This window comes from Necator americanus, chromosome III, assembly GCF_031761385.1.
Source record: "Necator americanus strain Aroian chromosome III, whole genome shotgun sequence".
NCBI classification, from domain to species: Eukaryota; Metazoa; Nematoda; class Chromadorea; order Rhabditida; family Ancylostomatidae; genus Necator; species Necator americanus.
In genome coordinates this window covers 26,298,147-26,323,742 of record NC_087373.1, presented here as the reverse complement: position 1 = coordinate 26,323,742, position 25,596 = coordinate 26,298,147, and the positions used below count along the sequence as shown (strand labels likewise).

Genomic DNA, 25,596 nt, shown 5'->3' with positions numbered 1-25,596 from the left:
ATGGAAAAGAACATCTGCTATCGGCAACGAAGGAGAAAAGAAGTCGTCTACGACGATTGCGTACTCGAGGACTCCCTGTCCCAGGGTGACTGGTACATCGAGGAGGACCCAAACGTGGACTACGAGATGCTGCTCAGAGGATTACGAGCCTGTGCTGAGCGTGCCTCGAAGCCGCGCACGACAAACTTGGATCGAATTTCAAAGATCACCAAGGAATTGTAGGAAAGAAGAAAGACTTCGAGGCTTGATCCGAATTCATGACTCATTGAGCGGTTAGTAGCAAACACTAGCTGCAGAAAAGCGTTGCAGGAGGATCTTTTGAAGTACAGGCAGAAGAAGATTCTAGAAGCAGCACAAAGAAGAACGAGTCTAAAGAAGTGCCGCAGGGATCTCCGCGAATATAATATTCCGCTAGCAACCTTGCTGAGCGAAGACGGGACTCGCACGTCTTCTCGTCGTGAGATGGAATACATTACGGAGAGGTTCTACTCGAACCTTTTCCGTTCATCAACTCCTGTGTCAAGCCCAATCATCCCCACTGGCGAAGCTCCACCACGGACTTCGGAAGTACGAGTCGCTATCAAAAGCATGAAACCTGGCACAGCCCCCGGACCTGATTTTATATCAGCAGACTTTCTTCGGGCTGGTGGCCATCCGCTTCATGTAATCTTAGCAGCGCACATGACATCCTATCTTTAGAAAGAAAGGATCCCAGACCAGTGGAAGACCTCGCGAACCGTTCTTATCCATAAGAAAGGTGACCGAGAGGACCTTCGGAACTACCGTCCGATATGCTTGCTGAGCGTGTTATACAAAGTATTCACCAAGATCATCCTCACACGCATATCTAGGACGCTGGATGAAGTCCAGCCTCAAGAACAAGCTGGATTCCGCCAAGGGTTCAGCTGCTTGGACCACATCCAGACCGTGTCGAGGGTCATAGAGGTTTGCCGGGAATACCGCCTGCCCCTTGTTCTAACCTTCGTCGACTATGAGAAAGCCTTTGACAGCGTAGAAACGAATGCAATATTGTCAGCCCTGGTCGATCAAGGTGTGGACGCGTCGTATGTGAGGACATTAGCCAATTGCTACGATCGATGCACGGCTAGGATACAGCTTTTCCACCGCCCTCTCACCATACCCATTGGAAAGAGGGCACGACAAGGCGATACTATATCGCCGAAGCTGTTCACGGCTGCATTGCAATGGATAATGAAATCACTATCCTGGGAAGAAAGGGGCATACGTGTTGATGGAAGATTTCTCTCGAACCTTTGTTTCGCGGATGACATCGTTCTCTTTTCGAGCAGCACCAATGAAGCAGAAACGATGCTCAACGAATTGAACGAAGCAGGGAAGAGAATAGGATTACGAATAAACAGAAAGAAGACACAGTTCATGAAGAACGCGCACTGCGAGGACGGAGGAGTACAACTTGAAGGCTCCCAAATCGTGGAAACTCCGTCATACGTATACCTCGGACGTTCTATGAACATGGAAAACGACTTGAAGGAAGAACTGAATAGAAGAATGAGAGCAGCATGGGCAGCATTCGCAGCCGTCAGGGAAGCTACGGACCAACTAGCGGACCAAGATCTTCGTGCCCATCTGTTCGACTCGACAGTTCTTCTAGCGCTTTGTTACGCAGCGGAGACGTGAGCAGACACCGCTGCCACGCCTAGGAAGCTACTTACTACCCACAGAAGCCTTGAGAGATGTCTTCTGAATTTTAACCGGCACACACGACATCTAGCCGGGCTTCGCAGCTCCGACTCAGGAGCAATGTCTCGTCTTCGCGACCCAGCGGAATATGTATCGAAAGCAAAACATAGATGAGCCGGTCACATCATGAGAAGAATCGACGATAGATGGACTAAAAGAACGCTAGAGTGGATCCCAAGGGACGCTAAACGCCCCCGAGGGAGACCGCCAACGAGATGGAGTGACGTGTTCGCTGCACGGATGGACCAGCTGAGAGCTCAGCTGGATACGGCTCAAAGACCTCGTCAACGTCACTCACGAAGCTTGAGAACATCTTGGATGACAATGGCGAGGGAACGAAACGAGTGGAAGAGATGCTGGGGCCCGCACGTCGAGTGAAGACGGGCCATCTAAGTAAGTAAGTATCTAAGTATAAAGGAGCCATTCAGGTATACTCCTTTCTTCTCCAATTGTGTCACAATTGCGGTTATGTACTCCAAGAGTTTTCTCTGCTTTTGGATAAGATTTTTCTCTGCCTACGCCTTTTCGAGGCGGGATTGTAAACACGCAACGAATTTTGCGGTGTTTCCGTATTTTGCTTGTAGGAGTTCAACCGCGTGCGTATAATTTTCTTCTGTAACAGGATAACTGTGAATACTCTCGCGCGATTCAGCTCGCAGCGCAGTCAACAAATATTCAAACTTCTTTAGATTGGTGAGCGGCTGGTCATGGACATTCGCAGCGAACAAAGTGCAAAAGTTTTGGGACTCCCATAGCTGTCCACTAAATATCGGGATGAGGATTGCTGGTAGATTTAGTTTAGTTATTTCTACCGCCCTCCGCTGCTGGTTTGGCTATGTTGAAGCCTGCGCACTGCTCTGAATATTTTGGTTCTCGGGTAATTACGCGCTTGCATTCTAACTCCATCGCGATCAATTCCGCTTTTTCTAAGTGCTCTTGTGCCTTTGTCAACGTAATCTTGTGCTTGTGCTTCCTAGAGTGGTGTAAGGGGCTCGGTCAATGAATCTATCGCAGCTGTGAAAGCATTCAATGTTTCAAGCACCAACCCAGAAGTTGATTGAAGTCGAGGGACAATGCAAAGAGTTTTCTTTGAAACTGCATTATCGCCAAGTGAAGAGGCTTCAGTTTTCAATAAGTGTTCACTTTCAGTAGTTAAACGCTCTATCTTATTACAATATCTAGTGAGCAACGATTTTTGGGACTTTACGGAGATAGGCGCATTACAAATTTACTTTCAAGTGAAAATAGGCAATGAATTGAAAAAGGTGGATTCGCTGCGTAATTCGTTATTAACAATCGAAACTACAAAAGGAGTTGCGGCGCCAGCGCCGATGATGATAAGAAATATCCAACGCACCAGGAAAATGGTTGACCAGTCCGAGTCATGGGTTGCCAATCCGCCAAGCACCCGATAGGCCAGCACTCTATTTTTTGACCATTGCCCAAAGCCTTGGTTAAAGAATAGAGTGCTCGCCTATCAGGCGCCTCTATGTTGGCTTTGATAAGGCAAGTTAGCTTCTCTCATATGTTAGTGAGGGTAAATAAACTTTTACGTGAATGTATACTCCCAAATTTGCTAACTATCATGTGTATAATAACGGGCTTATTACGTCACGTGTGTGCGTCTGTGTATGCGTGTGTCTCAGTCAAGAAATTTCAAAAAGAGAGGGAGACGGATATTATGGCGTCGGTTTGGTGCGCTAGAGCCTCAACGCAGCAAAATTGAATGAAACGGGTTTTACTGCGTCGAATTTATGCCCCGGAGCCAGATAGCTGTAAAATGGGGTGTGACGGTTTCCACTGCGTCGGATTTGTGCGCACGAGCCAAAACGCAGTAAAGTGGGTTTCTATGGTTCCTTCACATATCTATTTCCCAGCGTGTCTCCCTAACGCTGCTAACATACTTTTTTTTCAAAAGGAGGAAACACACGTACGAACGGCTGCTTAAATACAGTACATAGCAACTAACAGTTTACGCGATCTGACATAGAACGTTATTTTTATCATTACGATAGTGATATTCACGTCATTTCATGTTAGCACATCGTTCTTTGCTAATAGTTGAGAACGAAGGAAACTCAAACTTTAAATAATGTTTCCAGTTAAAGTTGTTAAAATCAAGTTCGATTGTTCTCCAAATGTAGAACTCCAAAGAACTGACGCGCTTAGGGAAAAACCATAAAGTCTTACATCTATGCTTAAGTTTTTGGGCAAAAAAAAATTGGAGCGATTGAAGAGATAGAAAAAAGCTACTTTAATTTTACAAAAAGTGTCGCTACAGTTATTTCTTATTGATCGGTGAAGGCAAACGAAGCGAACATCAAGAAAGCCTGAAGTCCGGCTTTAGCCGGACGTTCAGGCTGGTTAAATAAATAAACGACATGCGGATTAGAACAAATGTGAGGAGTCAAGAGCACGACGGCAAGGAAAAGTGTTTAAATTATACTTGCGCTCTGAATGAAGCATTGCGGCCTTGCTTTTAAGTGAGTTGTTTTAAATAAAAATTTCACCTAGAAAATGTAAAATATTCAGTAAGAGAGAAGGAATCAGAGTGAGTATCCGGTACCCATAGTCGGCTGTAGCTGGTTGATCTCAGTAATCGTAGACAATCGATGGAAGAACGTGATGTCTGTCTGATGTTTTCATTGCAACTGTCAAGGATCAATTCCTAGCAGAAATCGGATTTTTTGATATAGTGTGTGAGAGTTCAAATAGTAAATTTCACACGCAACAGTTACAGTTAGACGCAACAAATTTATTTTTATCACTCGAAAAAGCAATTTTGATGCTCTTACTGATCCAAAAAAAGAAATCTACAGGCGCAGTTAGGACTAAAATTAGTACAAAATAGGCTCCACGAGTTTCTGAATATCGACACTCGAAGTGAATTTCATACAATAGTGCTGGCTGCGACTTGTAGGGAGAGATTTCTTCTATATTTCTACAAAGTGTGGCGCTTCTAGCTTTCCTAGTCTCTTTGAAACCTAGTTGAGAAGAATTCTAAATTTTGCCTCAAATTTTCGAGTTTTCTCAACTAGCTTTTGAAGCAGCCATAACAGCACTTACAGAGGCAAAATTTGCAGTCAGAGGTTTTCCTTGATGCTTTATCGTAATATGACATCAACGTTTTCCAGGGGGTTGTTTTCTGGAGGGTCTTCTATGGAGGGGATCGTCATAAGGAGGGTTTTTTCAATTGCACGATTGACCCTGATCGGGATCCATGACCTACAGTGGAATGAACAGTGGTAGAGGCTTCCAGAGTTTACTGGAACAAAAACCATTAATGAAAACTCGCAAATTCGAACGCCCTATTCTCTACGCTAGCCCAGGGAATCGCCCGCTAGTGTGCACGATAACGAAGTAGACCACATCATTGCCAGTAAAAAGTTTTCTCTGATCGATGGCCCTGCACCAAAGTTCTACACAAAATCGGACCATCGCTTCCTGCAAGGGAAATTCCTTGGAATAAAGAAAAGGCCGCAAATTTCAGAGAGCGATATCTCAGAACTATCTTTAACTAGGATCTCCTCGCTTTGTTTGCCAGCTTCTGGAAAGATTCCGCAATGGGCAACAAAGTCTAGGAATTGGATCGGGTTGTTGAACATCTTTAGCACTGCAGAAAAAAAATTGAGGGTTTTGAAACAAAAAGAGACGCCTGTCTCTCGAAACTCTTTAGCTGATATGCTAGCGTGGAGCAGCACGAGCCGCAGGCAACCAGGAACTCACGTCTGCGCTCGCTCGCAGAAAGGCGATAAAAGAAGACGTCAAAGAGAGAAGAGTGGCGGAAGCTGCAGAGGCTGGAAAGATTCGTTACCCTCGTCGAGACTTCACCAATCGCGAGACGAGGACGACTGCTCTCCGGAACTCGGAAGAAACAACCATTGCATCGAGAAGGGGAATGGAGAAAATAATCTGCGACTTCTACTCTGATCTCTTCGACAGCCATGCCCACTTGCATCCTCACTATCTGAGTTAAGACATATATGTCGACCCAGCAAGAAGGGACATTCAAATAACATACTAGCCCTTTCCAAAAGTGTTCCTTAATAAAGGATAAAAGAATAAAGTTTCTGGCGTTAATTCGCTTGGGATGCGCTCCCTCATTCACTTCAATTCAGTATCGTTTGAGGTTTACGAACGTGTGATTTGTCTATAAAATGACTTGTGATGTGTCAAGTCAGTGTTTTTATCCTCAGACCAGTTTTGTACCGTTACACTACAACCGCCCGAACCTTAATAGGGTTGAAAAAGTGTTAGATGAAGGAGAGCCATGAGAACAAGCGGAATTTCGAAAAGGATTCTGTGCATTTGATCACATTCACACTGTTTCGAAACTCGATGAGATATCGCGAGAGTACAAACATCCTGCTGTGTCTCAACTTCATCGACTTGAAGAAGAGCTTCAACTTAGTTGAGACCGTCTTTGACAAACAACGCATCCGTACTCAGTACATGAAAGTGCTTCGAGAGTTTATGCAGTAACCACACGATCGTGATTTCGTCATTCTACAAGAAAAATGATCATCAACATGAAGAGAGGGGTCCGACATTGCGATACAATCTCACCTAAAATAATCACGGCCACTTTCGAGAACGCAATGCGGAAGCTGGAATGGGGCGATTTTGGAGTGAAGGTTGATTATCGATAACTAAACCACTTGCGCTTTTCTGATAACATCGTAGTCAGGAGAGTGGTGCTATGGGTATCTCGCTTCACACAAGTGAGGGAAAGGGAAAGGATTCAAAGTCACCGACCGAGTACTAAGGACGCTGTCTTGCCAAGGAAAGGTAAATAGGGCGTATCGGATAAGTGACATGTATTTCAATTCTACGCACTATTTAACGCATTGCAGCGAGACCGCGACCCGACAGTCAAACTTTTTCACGAAGTCATCCGGGGAAATTGGATGCTTTTCGTGTCCCTCGAGAAGAGTAACTACTGGATGACTCTTGGTTGCGTTCGAAACAAACGGAGCAATTACTGGCGCCCGCTCAATCTGTTCGAACAACAACAGATTCAAAGTGATCAAGCTGCTTTAAATGAGTGATTTCGACTTTTTGTGTCCACATCTCGCATACGTTCGTGTGTGAGTCGATGTCTTCAAGTACAGTTGAAGTTGGAGGAGAGGATCCTAATCATGGAGCACTAAATCGAAAGTATTGCATCTGGGCGTTTGCCTTTAATAACTGCAACTTCAAAGCTACAAGAACTTTCGAGGAGTTTCGTTTCAGAGATTGGTTTGCACTCTTACTTTATTTGGTCGGTGGACTGGTATTATCGCCTTAAAGACAACATACCACGAATCTGGGGTGATTTCAGGTGGAGTATCCGTTTACAGGGTCGTAGATTATGGAGACCGAGGTGGTTCCGCTCGTCTCTCCTTGAATCACTGCAAGCAACCGGCCCCCGAATGCGGTTTTGCATGATGCCTTCTGTTGCAGCGCGCCACCCTTGCACGCGCAGCGTCCTTTACTACCTATCGGGGCAGTCCGAATTGATTTTCGACGAATCGCAGGGCGGAGGCCGCTCAAGGGGTGGAGCGTTGCAGTAGATGACATCGCACAAAACAGCATTCTGGAGGCGGCTGTTTGCAATGATGCGGGGAGAGATGAGCGGAACTACCCCGTCTCCATAATCTACGACCCTGTATACGGATACTCCACCTGAAATCCGCACCACTCCAGATTCGTGGGATCCTGCCTTTAAGGGGTTGTCCGCACGTTCCTTTGTGTTCCATTCTTCTTCATTCATATCCTGCAAGACAGACGTCCCGCGCAAGCCGCTTATCGACGCCGCGTGACTGGAGTAGCTCAGCTCGGCAATTCCCAGCAGCTCAGCGTAACGAAACAGAGTTGTTGCGACAACACTTTTTTGCAGTATCTGGGTAACTTATGCTATATAGAGTAGCTCCTCTAAAGCTCATACTTGCCTAAAGGCTACCACTTATGGGAAGTGGTCCCCACTTCCCATAAGTGGTAGCCACAATGATGGTGAAGAACTTTGCAGAATACCACCGAGAAAATGAGTGTATACTCACATCGTTTGTTCGAGTCTACCTTTGTCTTCTTGTGTCTAAGAAAAGAAGAAAAAACATGGCGAAATTCTTTACTCAATCGTTATCAGCATGTATTTTAAACAACGTTACACAGCCCTTCCGCAACGCTACACGTGTATGATCCAGGACATCCTGCATCAGAGGTGCACGGGTTTCCAATGGTGTAGATCAGGTGGTCTAGGATATTTCCCCTGAAAGTCACAGGAATATATTGGAATAGAGAACACAAGGATGAATGTGGTAACATACCCTGGTCCATATTGGCACACACCTAGTGTGAACTTGGGACAATGTGAAATTGCACAACCAAGTCGATAACTCGTTTCCCAGGCCATCTGAATTCTTTACAGCATTTTTTTTTTCGAGAATTTCTTGGGAGAATGAATGGATTACCTGTGAATAATGACCGATTTGCGTATTTTTCCTGTTCCATAGTTCGGTTGTTAGAATGTTCGATGGTCCAACACCGAACTTCTTCAATTCGCCCCACCATAATTGCGAAGCCTTAAGTGATCTACTCAGCTAAGTTGATTGACTGTGGTATTTGAAGAGAAAATTTTCACAGTACCTGAGAGGCAGCTTTCACTTTATCGAAGTTAAGAGCGGTTGTTGTGTAGATATTCTCTCCGAGGCCTGGTCGGTCCTTCTTGTTTGAATGTTCGGAGATACATTTCTGAGCATGCCTCAGCGCTGACGCTTCTATGGAACAATCGTAAACCTGAAATGAATCGTATCAGTGAAACTGAGAAGGAAAAGTAACTATTGCTGGTCACCATTTTGAGCATCTTAGCAGCTTTAGGAGCATTTCCACCGAGTGCATCCGGTTCCAATCCACGAGCTACGCTTGACCTAAAAACAAAAGAAGTAGCTACGCTAATCATTTTCCTAAGTCCCGTGGCCAATAGGAACAGCAAATGTAAACCTACTGGAAGTAATCAATTTGGCAATTAATTTACCTGAATTTATTATGCATGGAAAGGAATGTTTGTCTAACAGAATCTGTCATCCCATTATTGCTCGAGCACTGATTGTTGGTCTCTGGAATTCATCAAGGAGAAAAACTCATAGTGCATCTCAATATTTTTTTAGCAAGGTAGTTATCTTTTTTGGGAATAGGGCAGGATAGTTTGATGCAAAAACTTTGGGCATTCGAATACTTCAGTACTTCGGGATTGCTTAAGATTTTTTTTAGAAATTTGCGTCCCTCTCTCCACCTGGAAGGTCAGCCCCTTTTGTGCATAGACCATTAGAACAGCGTGAATTTGCGTAAGTTGTACAGTTTTCAGCTGTTTCGCACGCCTTGCCAGTCTCCCACATCGGATTGTTTGTGTAGTATGCGCTGAAATTAAAACATGACCAGTAGCACCATCAGTCTGTTGCGGTCGGTCGATACAAAACAAGTGCGTAGACCTCTGCGCGCCGCGGAAAAAATGTCGTAAAGCAGCGATCTTGCGGCAGAGGGTTTCAAAAAGGCGCACATGTGAGTACTGTACTGGCAAACAGTTCTTAAAATCTAAAACTCACATAGCATTATAAAGGCACGTAATCACTAATTCTTTACCGCAGATCGCATAAGCGCATCCGAGCTTGGTCGTTTCAGCAAACACCATCTGAATAAACCTTTCAGTAAGAAATATATCATCTGCAAAAACTTGTACTTGAAAATTGGAGCTTACGTTGGCGAAAGTGTAAAGGTATCCATTAGTGTACCTATTCTCCGCATCAGTTACACCGTACTGCTTTGCTCTGCTCCACCAATTGTCAAGCGCGAATTTTATTTGCCCAGGTGGATTCGAAAATCCTGATCCGCTTGTAAACCTTAAACGAGATTGAAGTTGAAGATCACTCTCAGTGGAGGAAGTTCTTGGAACCACAAAAAAAACCAAGGGATTTGATCACGCCCAACTTCCCTTGTCACGTCCTTAAAACCGGGAAAACGGTATGGCAATTGTATTTCCCTGTGAGACATCTAACAATCCATCGCACGAGCGCAGACATACGCGCTGCGTCTGCCAACGAGCGGTGGAGACAGGGTCAGCGGCCCACCGACTATCCGCTTGCTGGCAGACGCAGCGCAAACGCTTGCACTCGCAGATGTAGCACGTTACTAGGCGTCTCATAGTGAAATTTGGTCGCAAAGGCCACGCCGCATTCCGGGACAATTGGAGGAAATTGGGCGTGGTCGCTGCTCATACTTGTGGTCTACACCTCTCAGTCCACTTTTTCATAGAGAGAGCCCAATATAGTCAATTTTGTGGCATTCCAAATTTAAGTCGTTTGAACCTACTATTGAGACTCATTTCAAAAGCCCCTACTTAAGAACTCACTCAGAACCCTGCCCCACCGCTCCTATTCACCCAGCAGAATGTAACTCAGAAAGGTCGTCTTCTCTCAGTCATGTGGGGAGTACTCTTCAAATTCTCTCTAGAGGGAATTGAAAAAAAACGAGAATTTACTTCATCAGATTTTGCCCCATGTTTGGCCACGGTGAGAAGGAATTTGGACAAGAAGCGATAGCTTCTTGTGCCTGCTTCTCCATGTTACAGTCCCATTCCTAAAAAATTATTTTCAGAGGTTAATTTCAACTGAAAGAAAAGAAGTGACAATACAATTACACGTTTTCAAAAAAAAACATATCGTTAAGCTTGGTGAATGTCTACATCTCTTGCGCTACCACAACAGTATATGCTCACATTTTGTGCAATATGTCTACCCATACATTTTCTTACGAAACTCAAGTGGCTTTTTTTTTGGACAAATCTTCTTGTCGAAGAAGAAATATTATAATTCGCACTTACTAATTTGTACATGTTCTTCGCAGGGTTAAGAAATCCTTTTTTATTCGGTTCGATTCCTTTGGCCACACGTAAACGAGCTTCATTGTGGTAATTCAAGAACACCTGACGGGTATTGTCACTCATCTTATCGCTCGAGCAACCAAATGCTAAAATGGGAAAAAATTTACCTAGCACAAAAAATGAGGAAAAAATGCCCTGAAAAATAACATGAAAGGTTTCTTTTGACCACTCACTTGCCCGCTTCTGCCGGGAAATCGCGGCATTAGAGGTGGACACTGCGAAAAGCTGAAATTGAAACTTGATAGGAATTCTGATAATATTTTCTTTCTACAGAAATAATGTTGAACGCTGTTAAGATTTAATTCTATGCGCTTTTGGCTGCAGCGAATCCCGCCAAATCCTCTTTTCACTTTGATTCCTAATGGAAAATACTGAACGGTGCCCGCTTGTCGCATAAACAAAACAACGAGTGGTCACATCTAGTAACAATGACGATTCGTTCGCCTTCACTACAAACATCAGGAATGGCTCATGGATGAGCTCGCAAGCTCGATTCGCACATTCTATTCATTGCTAGATCAGGGAATTTAACGGAAGTCCTGCCGTTTCAGTCTTCTTCGCCAATAATCTTATAGTAATCTCCATATCCTCTCTATTTGAAATCTTGGCATGGTGAACATTCATCCATGTGTGCATCTTTTTCGAGTTGCGTTAATGTTACAATGAAGTAATCATGGATATGATGGCAGTGCATGTGTGGAAAACGTTCTTCTATTGGTTGTTTGCTCACACAACAAATGGCAAAAACTGGAGCAAGCTTTTGTCCCATGGCAAGTCCTCTGACTTGAGAGTAGTATAAAATTTCTCCATATGTTGTCTCTGAAGATTATCCAGGCATCAATACTTAAGGATATTGTTCAGTGTGTAACTCTCATTTGCCTCGGGTGAGCTGGTAAGAACAAGGTGGTTCAGCAGGTCCTCTAGTCAGTCACACTCGTCAGTTCGTTTTCGAGATTGGAGTTTTTGCGTGGTTTACTTAGAACGATATCGAAGCCTGGCAAGAAAAGAGAAGTTTGAAAGGATAGTATCAAAAACTTCGAACCATACAGGCCTTCGATAAAGGCGAATTGGTTGAAATTTCAGGCCATAGATACCAGAACTTCGTTAACAAGCAGAAGTTCAAAAAAAGAAGACATAAATCCATCATAAATCATTATATTAACATAATGGAACATAATATCCCAACTGTCACTGGCCATTTATTTTCTCCAATTTTACGTTTACACCTGTTCTTATTATGTAAGATCTTCCTTCCCCGTGAACCCAGAAAGGACCATGACTAGCTCCTACTCGAACTTTTTTTTTTCTACAATTTTGTGATTTTTCTGTGATTTTTTTTAATTTTTTTACAATAAAGATCTTATTATGGCTGTAGGTATGGAGATCAGATCATTTAAGAGAGAGAGGAGCAATCGAGAAAGACTTAAAAATTTTCTGCGTTTTTCAAATAGTTAATATGACAAAATTACAAAATTTTGTCTTGGAAAGAACTTACCAGTATCGGTAGCAGGGATGCAGGAATCATCCACGCAGATAAGTGCCGTGATGAAAGAAAGCCTTTGTATTTATATCCGCAGTAGCCGGTGATACAAATATAGGCAGCTGCTTGCGTCATACGAATTATTCAAATAAAAGGGTGAAAATGAAAAATGAAAAAAATGACAGGGCAAACAATGGGAGAGAATTGATCACCATCGGCCTAAACTTGCCCAAAAATTATTGATTGAATGAAAATTTGTTAAGCAGAAGGAAAAAAGGGAAATTTATTACACAGAAAAATGCAGTATATTCATGGTGAAATAACCCAGGTAGATGGGTTAAATATGGTCAAAAAAAATAATATTCAAATCCAGAAATTCTGTTGTCATTGAAATTTTTGTTGGTAAGATTTGATGTATAGTTCTTGGATTCCAGTAAAGAATCGACACCAGACAAAGTTCACTTGTTGATCATTTGTTACCTACTAGAGCCACTTTCGCCCGGTATAGGTGAATGGGACCTTCTGGATCACTACAGGATATTGGCGAGGAGACAAGTCAGGGAAAGCATCGTTATTTGTCGCAAAACAACAGATATGTAATACATACTGACCTCAGTATTTTGATGTCATCAATTCAATGTTTACGCGTGCTGTTTTTAAACGGTTTTTGAAGTGAGCTAAAAGGTCGTTGTCATAGGTCAGAGTTCTGGTGGAGACAGTAGGCGAAAACGAACTGGAAAGTTCTGAAGGTGAATTACTTGAGTGGCGAGTTTGGTTCGATTCCTTTGCATTTTTATTCCACTTTTTTTCAACCAGAGGTAAGCTACGTAGCCCTAAGTGAACTTCTGAATCATTTCGCTTGTATTTGTTCTGAATGGCGTTGGAATCATATGCGATGATCCTACTGCTGAGATAACAACCATATTGTATGCATACATTTCAATAAAGAGAATTCCTTGTTTCTAGAACAAACATTTAGTTGTACTCTCCTCAAGTACAGTACAGTTAAACAGATACAGTATGATTAAACGTTCAATGTTTAAGATATAACCGAACTGTGATGTGTGACGTTCCTAGAATAGTTATCTTCAATTTTATCAGGATGTTTTCCACTATTCTCTTCTTCAAACACACTCGCCAACGTTGTGTTGTAACACTCACTCATTCTTAAAGACAGCGTACCACGAATCTAGGGTGGTACGGATTACAGGTGGAATATCCGTATACAGGGTCGTAGATTATGGAGAGCAGGGTGGTTCCCCTCATCTCTCCCTGAATCACTGCAAGCAGCCGGCCCCTGAATGCTGTTTTGTACGATGCCTTCAATTACAGCGCGCCACCCTCGCACGCGTAGCGTCCCTTTCTGCCTATGGGGGCAGTCCGAATTGATTTTCAACGAATCGCAGGGCTGAGGCGGCGCAAGGGGCGGAGCATTGCAATAGATGGCGTCGTACAAAACAGCATTCTGGAGGCGGCTGTTTGCAGTGATGCAGGGAAAGATGAGCGTAACTACCCCCGTCTCCATATCCCGTTTACGGATACTCCACCTGGAACCCGCACCACCTCAGGTTCATGGTATGCTGCGTTTAAAGGTTCTATTTTACCCGTGTAAGGAGAAAGTAGCATATTATGTGAAAAAGTGTTTTGTTTCAGTTCATTTTTGCTTGAATTCTGTTGGGAAAAATTGTGCCCAGTTTTTGTTCATCCAACCGCACCACACCTGAGTAATCTCCCACCTGGACCCAGCAAGACCCCTCTTCCTTCTTACAATCGAACTAACGCCGCGCGCGCGACGCGACCAACAGTTCTGCTTTTTGTCTACTCTGAAAGAATGATCGTAAAACATGAATACCGCAGCAATCTGCCCACTCTCAAGCATCCACTCTTGTCTTTGATTTTGGAACTGACGATGAACTGCAAGAACGAATGAATTTTTCTTGTAATTTTATCAGCATCATATAAGCGAAAAAGGAGGGACCAGTGATTATAGTAGGGTCTAAGCAACATGAAGCACGGTGCAATTGCGTGCGCTTCTTCTCTCGAGGCGGTGCGGTTGAGCGTAGCATTTGGGAGCGTACTGGAACACTTGCTTGCACCACCCTTCGCTACAGTTTGCGACGGACCCAACTCGGTTCCAACTGCTGCCTCCATCGCCCGTTTCGTGCGCGCAGTAAATTCACCGTGCTTCACGTCGTTTTATCTCAACTATAGATCTTCTGTCATGGTAATTCATTTATCAAAAGGCCTCATCGCTTTGGTTCTGGAAGACAGTAGGCAACTAGAAAGTAGAACCTCTATAATCTCAATTATTCCCTGAAATCCAGAGCAAACATTAATCATCGCCGAAGAACTTGTGTAAAAACGCGATCAATCTGCCTGATATGATTTTCCGATGAAATTTAAAGGGAGAATTTCACGAAGGTGACAATGTTTCGGTCTCTTTACGATTACATAAGCGCAGATGTGTAGTTCGTGAGCATTGGCGTGACCACAGTCGATTCTCCCTTGGAATCCACAGAAGATTCAAAGGGAGAATCGACTGTGGCCCTATGAAGAACCACAGAACCACAGAAGAAACGCCCTATGAAGGAACCTTATTTGAACCAACAACGGATGGAACTACGTAATAGAACGCGAGCAATTCCGCATCCGTTTAATGTCGCCAGTGCAAAATAAACCGGAGAAACTGTGAACTGCCTTCGTTCGATTACCTCTAATAAGTTGCAGTCTATGGGGGACGGAATCACACAATGCTCATCCACACGTTTTTCTCTGGATTACGAGGTGTAATCGAGCGTGATAATGCCAATAATCAATAGGCTGTAGCTCTACCTCTATCTATTCGTGGCGATGTATCCAACATCATCAACTTCGTGATAATGATAAATTCCTGTGAAAGTTCGAGTTTTTTACAGACGGTTCAGTGAGGGCATGCAATTTAAAAATGAAATGTATTATCTGATATATATGACCACCTATCGGACATATGACCACTTAGAGTATCACATCAGACATAAATTTTTTTACAGCCTGATTAAAACGCATAAGCTTTTAAGTAACGACCTACGCTTAATGTCAGCGGAGACATATAGAATAAGGCCAATGATAAGTTGTGTAGGAGGACCAACAGACCGTATCTCTTGGTTTCTAAATAGAATTGTGAGTCAACCACTACCAAAAGTGTCATCTCATCTATCAAGCAGTTCACAATTCCTTAAACGTCTTAGAAATGCCAGATTCGAACAAAATTGTGTCATGGAGTCATTTGACGTGACCTCTTTGTACACAAACGTTCAAAACAAACAGGCGTTACAAGCGTTATCTGGAATGCTAGATAGACACGGCTGTAGTATAGAAACGTTTGGTCTAAGTAAGCAACGCCTAATGATCCTGATCAACGAATGCCTCCAGTGCAATATTTTTAAATGGTCAGGAAAATATTTCTCTCAAATAAGAGGACTTGCTATGGGCCAAAAGCTTGCTCCAGTTCTTGCCGTTTGCTTTACGAGCAGAATAGAACAACCAGTGATAGAACGTCTTCCACAGACGTGCTGCCGTTATATCGATGACTGCTTCATTGTAACATCAACGCTATCCGAAATTTACGAATGCTTTGGAATTTGAGTGAACGATCGCAGTACATAAAACTCACTCGAGAAAAACCAAAAAATAGTTGGCAGCTTTATTTGAATGCTCAAATAAAACTACACAATGGCATTGCAAGTGTGAAATGGTATCGCAAGGAAAGCTCGAAAAATATACTGATAAACGCAAAGTCAGCCCTTCCTAATGGCATGAAAAAGGCAATTATCCGAAATATGGTCAAAACAGCAACAGCAATGTGCACAGGGGATAGAGAACGGGAGGAATCACTAAAAACACAGCCACAAGCATAGCTAGATCAAACGGTTATTCGAGATTGAAATCTAACACCCAATCTGGAACTACGAACAACACAGTGAGGATCCCACGTGAAGGTAGAATTCCTTTGTGTATCCACTTCGTCTCTGACTCCTTAACTGCTGCTATACACCGGACTCTTTTGCGAGCACAGCTGCAAGATGATGTTTTGTTGGTGAATATCCCAAACGACAGCATCAAGCGACAATTAGTTCGCAATAGATTCTACGATAGGCAATGCGTGTGAGAATGTTGCGTAGTTTGTCCATTCGGTAAGGCCGGTGATTGCGCGAACATCGGAGTTATTTACCAAATAGAATGCCTAACGTGCAACGCCATTTATATTGGAGAAACTGGAACGATGCTGAACGTGCGTATCAAGGAACATTTGGCTGGTAGAAGGCGAGGGAGTTCGATGACACCGTTAGGGCGCCACAAAAATGATAAGCATGATGGAAATGAGTTTGAAATAAAATGTACAATATTAGCGCACCAGAAAGGAATATCTGCTGGGAAGGCATTGGAAGCATTCTGGATTTCCGTCAGGAATCCGTCCATGAATAACAAAAATGAGTGCTTATCAATTACCAATGACTTATTGCCGTTCGTAACACTCTGTGAGCTATAAGACTGTCCCACATGCAGTTCCTTAACGTTATCCACACACACCAGTACTTAAGGATACTGCACAGTGCGTAGATCTCATTCGCCTTGGTGACAGTCTTTAAGAACGCGGTGGTTTACCAACCCCGCTAGTCGGTGAGACTGGTCAGTTGTTTTCCTTTTAAGGTCTTGCGTGGTGTACTTGGAACAATATCGGAGGTTGGCGAGGAGAGAGGAAGGATTGATGGGATATGCATGGTATCAAAGACCTCGAACCATTTTCAGGCCTTTGAAAAAGACGAGTTTGTCGAAACGTCAGGCCAATAAAGAAGTTACACCTAAACCTCGTTGGTATAACAAGAAAACATAAACACATCAGACATATTTCGTAGGTCTAGCCCAACAGTTTTCCTCTACAACTGAAATTAGCATTCAAATTGTGATTAACTTAGAGTACGTTAGTACTACCCACTGGACACAATCCACGTCTATGTCTCAAGTCTAAACTTAACATTAATGTTCAGGATGAACTCGAGTTGGAGTCGACTGGCAAGACACAGCGAGTTAGAGATCTGAGCCCGTATCTAGTAAGATTTTTCCAGTTGGACAAACACGCTCCAACGGAAAAGCGTGTCTTTACTGGATACATTGCCATCCAATAAAAGTTTGACCACGGACAAACTCATCATACGGCGGAAATGCGTTTCCACTTGTTTTAGCACTGGAAATACTTCTGCTGCATACGACTGGGTCCCGCAACGAAGTGCCGTTGCACCGAGTTTGTGCCAGCAAAATAAGCAGGTGGTATCAGATGGTACGATTATGGAAAGAATTCATCGATGGTTTCGTTCCCATCGTATTTGTCCTCTTAAAGATAAGTATGTTGGATACAGACTCTGATCTTTACTGCAACTGCAATGTCCTCATCGAATTTAAATGAATTTCATTTATTTTTTGATGCTGTAAGCTCACTGAAAGCCAGATTTAACATCTTATCCTCGCATTTTAGGGATTTCCGTTTTAATTCACAGACTTTAACTAGAGCTTTAACTAGCCATGCATTTTCTGCCCGTCCACTGAGGTATTATGTACTCAGGCCATGATTTAGTACGAATTTCTGTCAAATGTAAATAATTCTTTCCTAATATTTGATTCACCTGATTTTTTTTTTCACTTTTCAGTTTGTTTTCGATTCCAGGCTTTTGTTAGCGACGTTCGCATCGACAGATGATGAGATCACGTCACGATCACAGACAAGGGGATTCACGTGGAACTGCGAGGAAATGAATTGAACGTGGGGGTGAGAGGCGAGTACACACCATACCATTCTCCACCGCACCGCTTCGAGTGATTTATTTATATTAATTTATTTTCTTAGCCGATATCCAGTAACACACACGAATTCCATACTGTTGAATTCGCTCCCTTCTTTTGAGGAAATCCAACAACCCCAAATACTCTCCGCATAGAGGGATGTGATTCAATTTCTAAAAGGAGTACGAAGAACTGGAAATGAACTTCCGTGTTCCTAGGCATACTTTTGTACTGATAGCTGATAGATGGGCAGCGAAAATTCGTGAATTTCTATGAAATAACGTTGATGACAAGGAATTGCCTGCTTTTGAAAGCAATGCAACTCTGATTTCGTTTCAAAGTTCAGAGAATGTTAGAGATCTGCGAAGGATTCCTCTAATTATTCTAAATTGAGAAGGAGTTAAAATGTGACTAAATCATTTGTGTAAGTAGAATCAGAAGGAAATTCAGTAGGCAAACGGCGTGACAAAAAAGTACGGTTCCGAGTTGGCTATTGGGGATCTTCTGTTTCGAATATCCAAATTTATAGACTACATTACGGTTAGTTTTACCTACTACCTTTAACTTTTACCTAACTTTACTGAGCATACTAAACGCATTATTTGATTTCCATGAGATTTTACAACCGATTCACTGTTCCAATGTAACCAATAATAATATAATAATGTAATATAATGTCTCATTCCAACAAAAATGACAATCAAACAAGCATGAAAAGTGCACTTTCTTCAAGGCAGCGTATCACGAAATTGGAGGATAAGTAGGGTACGGAACGCTCACGACTATAATTTTCTGGATCAGATTTGACAATTCCATTGTCTTCCTACGTTCGCATTCCAATCGCTAATATAACAGAAATAAGAAGCAGAAGCTGTCCCATCATCATGACCACAAAACCGTTGCGAAGTGCCATGATTCTGCTACGCGTAATAAGTTGCATCGTTAAGGAGACATTGGTGTCACTAAAGCTGTTTGACACACATTTTTCTGCATTACTAGGGAGAAGTGAGTGTGATCACAGTCCTGTTCCTGAACTACACTACGACCCATATCTATGATGTAGAATCGTATGTAGTCAATTTTGTGGTGCCTTTAAAATAATGACAATGAAAAGGAAACACGAAACAAACAAAAACGCTAACCACGTGAATTTCGTGGAGAGGATAGCTCCTCAATTGACATCACTGGGTTATCATCGCTCTTTTTTATTCAAAAATATGCAAAGTTTGGTGGCACGTTATTCCTTGGTACGACACCCAGCAGAACTTCGATTTGCTTCCCGCTCCCCTGCTGTTTGAAGATAGAAGCCATGTTTATTACGCAAAGCGACAAAAATACAAATTACTGTGGATCGGATGGTCATAATAATGAACAATAATAATCATAATAAACAATACTATTCATAGTGTCGCAGAAACCTTCCTATAAATAAATTCATAATTAGCTGGCACGAACGGCAGAGTGCAAGGAGGCTTAGATTTTCGAGCATGCAGCTCCGATCAGCTCGTGCACACGCCCAACGAGGGAGCATCGTAACGGGATCAGATCACAGACATTGATGGAGAACGAAAGGGTCTGAGTACTGAGTATTCCTAGTATTTCTTCATTGGTGAAATTTCAAAATATTGAAAATTACTTTGAAGGAGTACTTGAAAAGTTTTCTTCAACACCCTGAAAGACGCTCCTCAATTGTGAGAGCGTCAAAAAACAGAGGATCATGATTTCGTTTGTTTGAAGATGAAATATTTGTTTCCTCATTATTACAAAAATAATGAACCTCTGTGGAACGCGGAGTTCTCTGAAAGAGTGATGTTCTCATTGGTATTCCTACGAATAGTACAGTAATCCCGTGGTGTTCCGGACAACATTAGAGTGAACATCAATTTAGCATCCTCCTTTACGAATTCAGTGAGTTGCAGAATGATAATAATAGTGGAATACTAGTTTTTAAATTAATTAATTGCACTTATAATTTGTTGTCTATTTGTCTTAAAGGGTGGAAAAAGTTGCTATGCAGCTTTCGTGTTAGACGTTCCGTTCTTACCGTTCCAGTGCTACCTGCGTACCTCCAAAAAGAAAGTAAGGTGTTGTTGAATCGTCGTAGTCCCTAGAACATTGCATTTTAAGTAAAAGTAAATTGAGAGCATAGAACACATAAATGTGATCTCGAAGGATCATAGATCTTTGGTCAATGTCCAAGAAAACACTTTTTGTTAATGACATTCTTCTAAGGTGACCCATCTCTGGCAACGACGAAGCAGTTTTCAGTCACAGAGAATCGAAAAGCCCTAAAGAAAGTTTCGGCTATGTTTGTGCACTGAAAATTTTCAGTGGTTGCAAGTTATTTCATCCAGTGGAGCATGAATCCTTCATTTCCTTTTCTAGTCGACATTGACTGTTTTTAGAGTAACAAATATCCGTGTTTGATTGGTTATTTAATTTTCATTCTAGTATTCTACAGTGAACCTCTGAACTTCTTTAGTGAGTTCTCACAGCGGACGGCAACGAAATCGATTCCTCGTATTTGCTTTCAAAGTAATCGATGTTTCGGCAACGGTTGTGTGCTGGTCATTGTCATCTTATTACTTTGTCCGCTTATGGTAATTACTGACCTCTCAAGTAGTCAGGATACTGTGATTATTGCCAAAAGGACGAGAATGTCATATAGCAGGTGTGAATTAGTACTGCTGGGAACAACGCGACCTATCTGAGGTGACCCCGAACATACGTCATTTGATCTCCTACCATAACCCAAGCTAGTCTACATTCTGTATTCTTCTCTGCACTTTGCTTTTCCAATTTATTTTTCATGCAGTATTAAACGTTCACATAGCATATTTCAGAAAAAAAAGTTCTAAAATTCTGAAGGAAGTCATGGAGTGTGGCGAGGTTTTAACCGAGCATCCTCCACTGCCACACAACGTAAGAATCTTTTATTTATTTTCATTTTCTTCAGAATTTTTAGTTGTTGCAGAGTGTCGTATGAGTTAGAAATCCCAATCCATACTTTCCTTTCAGACACACCCATCTTCACGAGTTTCTGTTACTAGAACAACTCGATCTTCCGGTAGAGTGTATCCTCCGGGATTTCCTGTAATGAGACCTCACCAGATTTCCGCTAAGAAAACACCGCTCCGAACTCGTGAGTTTTTCTATCTCAGTCTTTCTTGTTTTCTGTTGTGTTGTATTTATTGTAGTTATTTATGTTTGTGTATTTACTGACACTATAATTGCTTCTATTTCTCATTAATTTTCCGTTGTAGATCTCAGTCCGATGTACCACTTCTCGAAGACAAAAACCTACATGGAACAGTGTTTCAAGGTCATCAAAATACTAGGGAATGGTTCATTTGGACAAGTACGTCACTGCTTACTTTTCTTTCAAAAATGTCATCATTTCTGGATTATTTCGCTTCTTGATACATATATAAAAGAGTAAAAAATCTACTTTTATGTGGTTGACCTAGCGGTGCAGATATTTTTCTTGAAACTCCAACGCTTTCAAATGTTCTAGTACTATTTGAATTTCTTTCTATTCTGTAAGGACAAATTGTATTCCATTTCAATTCATACTACATAAAACTTGGTATGTGCTTAGAAATACTCATGAAATGGAAAAATAAACCATTGTAATCACTGAATAGTAAAAAAAAAACTATATTCGGAACTCCCAAGAAATAATGTGACCACATTAATTTTCCATGTTTTCATTCAGGTGTTAGACGTGAAATGCCTGGAGACGGGAAAACGCTTTGCCATCAAAAAAGCTTTGCGAACATTCGAGTCCTCTGGGAAAAGACGTCGACAGTTGTTAGAAGTGATCAACCACGAATCCATCACACCCCATCCTAATATTGTGCGATTTGAGAAGGCTTGGGAAGAAAGGCAAGTAGTGAGAGGGTGTACTCCCGATATCCTTCACTGACTTTTTCTTATTTCGCAAATATCCACTACCATTTTTCAGAGGACGTCTTTATATTCAAACAGAATTGTGTGGACCGAATTTAGACGATTATAGAGCTAAATTTGGACCACTCTCAACAAGGGAACTCTGGACTGTGCTGGAGGATACACTCAAGGTATCCATATCCATTCTTTAGGAAGTAATACAACCATAAAATAGCTAAATAATAAATAAATAATAATACTGTTATTTAGGCATTGAGACATCTTCACTCCGAAAAGCTCCTGCACTTAGATGTGAAACCTTCGAATATCTTCGTCTCGTTAGACAACACAATGTGTAAGCTGGGCGACTTCGGATTGGCAGTAAATTTAACGATGGTGAGGACTTCAAACTACAAGATATGAGTTACAGAGAAAAATCCCCGAAGAAACCCATATTATTGTAGACTCCGGCGGAATGGGCTGATGAAGGCGATCGAAACTACATGGCCCCGGAACTCCTAAATGAACCTCCAACATCAGCGGCCGATATGTACAGTCTCGGAATCACAATGCTAGAGGTACAATCTTTATAAAAACCTGACATCGAAGAAATTTTGGTCTGGTTCCGGTACAGTAGCAAGTTGAAGCAAATTATAAACTTCTTCAATCATGTCTAAAAATGTAACATGGAAGCAAATAAACTGTTGTACAGAAGGATTCAAAATTTTCTAAAGAGAGGGGCTTTTGTGAAGGATGGTTTCCATTGTAGGTCTCCAAGCTTTACTAATTGATAGTTCATTTAATTCTCCATGTTTGCTTTGTGATTGATTTGAGGTAAAATACACCTTTCAGTTGGCTACTAAAGTTGACATAGAAACTAATCGGTCTATGATCCGGGAAGGCTCCTGGCCGGAATCATGGCTTGCCGATGTCGCATTAGAAGTCCAAGAGAAAATCGCCTCACTTCTGAGACACGAACCAAAGTCTCGCCCATCAGCAGCAGAGCTCTTAGAAGACGTGACAAAAGTTCACTTTAGTAGAGCGACCTTCAAGAGGATAAGGAGGGTAGGAATATAGATTCATTCCCCTTTTTCTTAATTTCTCTTATACACGCCTTTTTTCTTGAAATTTCAGGTTGAGTCACCTAAGGACAAAGAGTATTACATCGATAAGGATTGGGATTTTGAAAGTGAAGGTAAGGAAGCGGCTTTGGATGTACACTGTTATTATTCATGTGTCTACAAATCTTTTTAGATGTTGTTCATCCTCCTTCTTTGCGAGCGAAGCGAAAGTACGACAAGACATTTATATCGCCACCACTGAGGTAACACCTCTTTTATTAACCTAAATATACGTTCAACTTTAGATTCCAAAAAAAAGGCAAAAAACAAACATATGGAAATTAGTGTCCATATAAGTTTAGAAAGTTACTTGTCATCGAAAAATGTTTTCCCCATGCAAACAACGCTCTCAGTCACCTGTTGCTATAGAAATCTTGTGTTTGAAGAGAAAGGGAGAGGATTCTCTCCCATTTTTCACCCAAGGCGTTCTTTTGAACTTTTTTCTTTTCTCTTCCTATTTTCTCTAACCTTCGCTACAAATTCTGCATACTCTGCCTCAACACCACTTTCCTGCAGTGATAAGGCAAATATCATCACAGTTTGCTTGGAAAGATCAGTTCTCCTCATTTTAAAGCTTTTTTAAAGAAAAAAAAGGTAAACATATTTTTCCTCTGATTTGTTCTCCGAGTTTTGTCAAAAGATTAAACACGTAATTTGGAAAACACTTCCTTGTTTTGTGAAAAAGTGGAAATATTATCCTGTAGTACTGCTGGTGTTAATAGGAAACGCTTGATTCTAGGAAACGCTTGATTTTCGAGGAGGATGGCGAAGAGCCGTCAACACCGATTGCAGAGGCAAATGTTGCAGCTCTATCACTAGATTCGCTCGACGTCGAGTTCAAGGGTTCACCACCAGTGAAGAAAGCAAAAATATCGAGTATAAAAACGAAAAAAGTATGTCCGGATTGACACGCTTCTAGTTGCTGTTATAGTCAATTTTCTTGTTCAGAAAAGCCATCAGTATTAATAATAATCATAATAATTTCACGAATTTCTATTTTTGATACCAGTCAAACCACTATGATTGTAAGAAGAATTTCATGATGTATTTGTTGCACAATGTAGTAGGAGCGGAACCTGCAACTACCTCGATTTCCGTCTCATATTATCACCTAGAGGAGTTCGCCAGTGGCAAAAATTTGTTAAATTTCTATCCTCTTTTTGATCTCATCTCAACTGGTTGTACATTTAAATAATTGCAGTGTGCGTAAGCAAGAATAAACTATTATGATGATCGTTTCACTCCTTCAAAGGATTCTCAAATGCCCAAGAAACGAATTGTAATATATTAGGAATCTTTATATGGAATATTAAAAAAAATATGTGTTTTTTTATTTTGGAGTATCACATGATGCACCTAGTGACCTCTTTTCCTCCACGAAATGCAGAATGTGTTTATTTAAACTAATTACTAAACGGTACAAGATGAATGTGATTGTCATGCTTAGGTCTCAAGTTTCAGTTTTTAATGTAACGTTCATGATCCTGACTATAACAGTTTTTGAGCGACTGACTTATGTCGACCCAAAGCAGTTGTTAACTTAATGATAGTTTCGCTTGTTAAACTGTGTTTCCTTTGAAAAGATCCCTATAGAAATAAACATGACACTCCCTAGTAGTAGGCAAGTTCCAATATTGAACAATAAGGTTACAAAAGGCGGATTAGAACCTATCGTTGTGGAACACTTTAATATATTTTTTCACGTTTTTCAATCAACATAAAAAATACGGCATTTTTTTAGATTCACTTTTCAAAAATATTGTCACGGATTTACTTCGAAATATGAAGTTAATCAAATCCTATCAAATCAGCAAACAAATTCCGATCAAAGCGAACTTATGCTAATTGATGAATCTAGTAGAAGATTCTGGACTCTAGTACTTTTCCGGAAGGCTGTATTTATAGGGAATATATCCTAAAGAACGATTTCACTTGGAGACACATTACACTGCAAGTTCTGGTTTGAAAACGAGAATGTGCCATTAAAGAGCTTGGAGATATCACCAGGATATCACCAGAGTGGAAGTGATGAGAGAAAAGCCCCGAGTCGAATTATTCATATCTGGAAGCTTGTGCCAACAGGAGATTGCTGCTTGAGAAAGAAATTCTAAGAACACACACTTCAAGAAGAACGGTTATATTTGTGATTGGATTTTCCGGCTTTTTTCTTAGACTGGTTATTTTACTTTTCAAAAACAGCATGTTCTAATACAAATGTTCAGGTACAACATTGAGAAGCTTTTCAAGTGAGATCCATACGTAACTGCTATCACTGTGAGTAATCTTATATGAATGGAAAGTGGAGGTATATATGTAAAATAATGGGTGTAATAAGTGATATCATTATCACTGTTGGACCTGTGCAGCGCAGAGGTTCCGCTGCGACTGTGGTACAGGCGAACCAAGCCTTCTACACCGCCGACTTGCCGAGTTCGACAAGTCGGCGCCAATTTTGTGTGTTTCACTTCAATTCACAATCGCAGAGGTTAGTGAACCCATGCTGCATATCCAACGCTCGTGCGAGAGTTCTCGGTTCCTGCCAATTCAATATATTGGGAATTTCGTTTCGAAAAAAAAAAATAAAACCGAAAAATAGCCTTGGAAGAATAGGCAGATGTGAAATTCAGAAGCTCACAGAAGCAAATGAACACCGA

General features: G+C 41.6%; 4 protein-coding genes across 5 annotated transcripts; 3 read left to right on the top strand and 1 right to left on the bottom strand.

Annotated features, from left to right (window-relative positions):
• On the top strand, positions 1-1,659 carry RB195_010982 (uncharacterized protein; the record flags this gene model as incomplete). 2 transcript variants are annotated; one of them, XM_064192206.1, is made up of 3 exons in its annotated part: positions 1-218; positions 297-567; positions 700-1,659. In XM_064192206.1, 3 exons carry the CDS (start codon positions 1-3, stop codon positions 1,657-1,659), a joined length of 1,449 nt encoding a protein of 482 aa, XP_064049789.1. The 2 variants fall into 2 exon arrangements, with proteins under 2 accessions (XP_064049789.1, XP_064049790.1); XM_064192207.1 differs by having other exon boundaries at positions 297-663.
• Positions 1,660-7,854: 6,195 nt separating this feature from the next.
• RB195_010981 (uncharacterized protein) lies at positions 7,855-12,161 on the bottom strand (the record flags this gene model as incomplete). The annotated part of the gene is made up of 13 exons (XM_013446974.2): positions 7,855-7,969; positions 8,028-8,113; positions 8,172-8,282; positions 8,347-8,496; positions 8,552-8,627; positions 8,735-8,816; positions 8,993-9,117; positions 9,303-9,388; positions 9,455-9,596; positions 10,235-10,332; positions 10,577-10,722; positions 10,810-10,861; positions 12,132-12,161. 13 exons carry the CDS (start codon positions 12,159-12,161, stop codon positions 7,855-7,857), a joined length of 1,299 nt encoding a protein of 432 aa, XP_013302428.2.
• Positions 12,162-15,218: 3,057 nt separating this feature from the next.
• Positions 15,219-17,416, top strand: RB195_010980 (uncharacterized protein; the record flags this gene model as incomplete). The annotated part of the gene is made up of 5 exons (XM_064192205.1): positions 15,219-15,275; positions 16,806-16,877; positions 16,999-17,007; positions 17,144-17,206; positions 17,339-17,416. The coding sequence occupies 5 exons, from the start codon at positions 15,219-15,221 to the stop codon at positions 17,414-17,416; spliced, it is 279 nt and encodes a 92-aa protein (XP_064049788.1).
• A 3,391-nt stretch (positions 17,417-20,807) lies between these two features.
• RB195_010979 (uncharacterized protein) lies at positions 20,808-23,850 on the top strand (the record flags this gene model as incomplete). The annotated part of the gene is made up of 11 exons (XM_064192204.1): positions 20,808-20,855; positions 20,952-21,075; positions 21,197-21,291; positions 21,649-21,818; positions 21,898-22,012; positions 22,092-22,217; positions 22,286-22,399; positions 22,674-22,886; positions 22,956-23,016; positions 23,076-23,145; positions 23,682-23,850. The coding sequence occupies 11 exons, from the start codon at positions 20,808-20,810 to the stop codon at positions 23,848-23,850; spliced, it is 1,305 nt and encodes a 434-aa protein (XP_064049787.1).
• Positions 23,851-25,596: the final 1,746 nt, after the last annotated feature.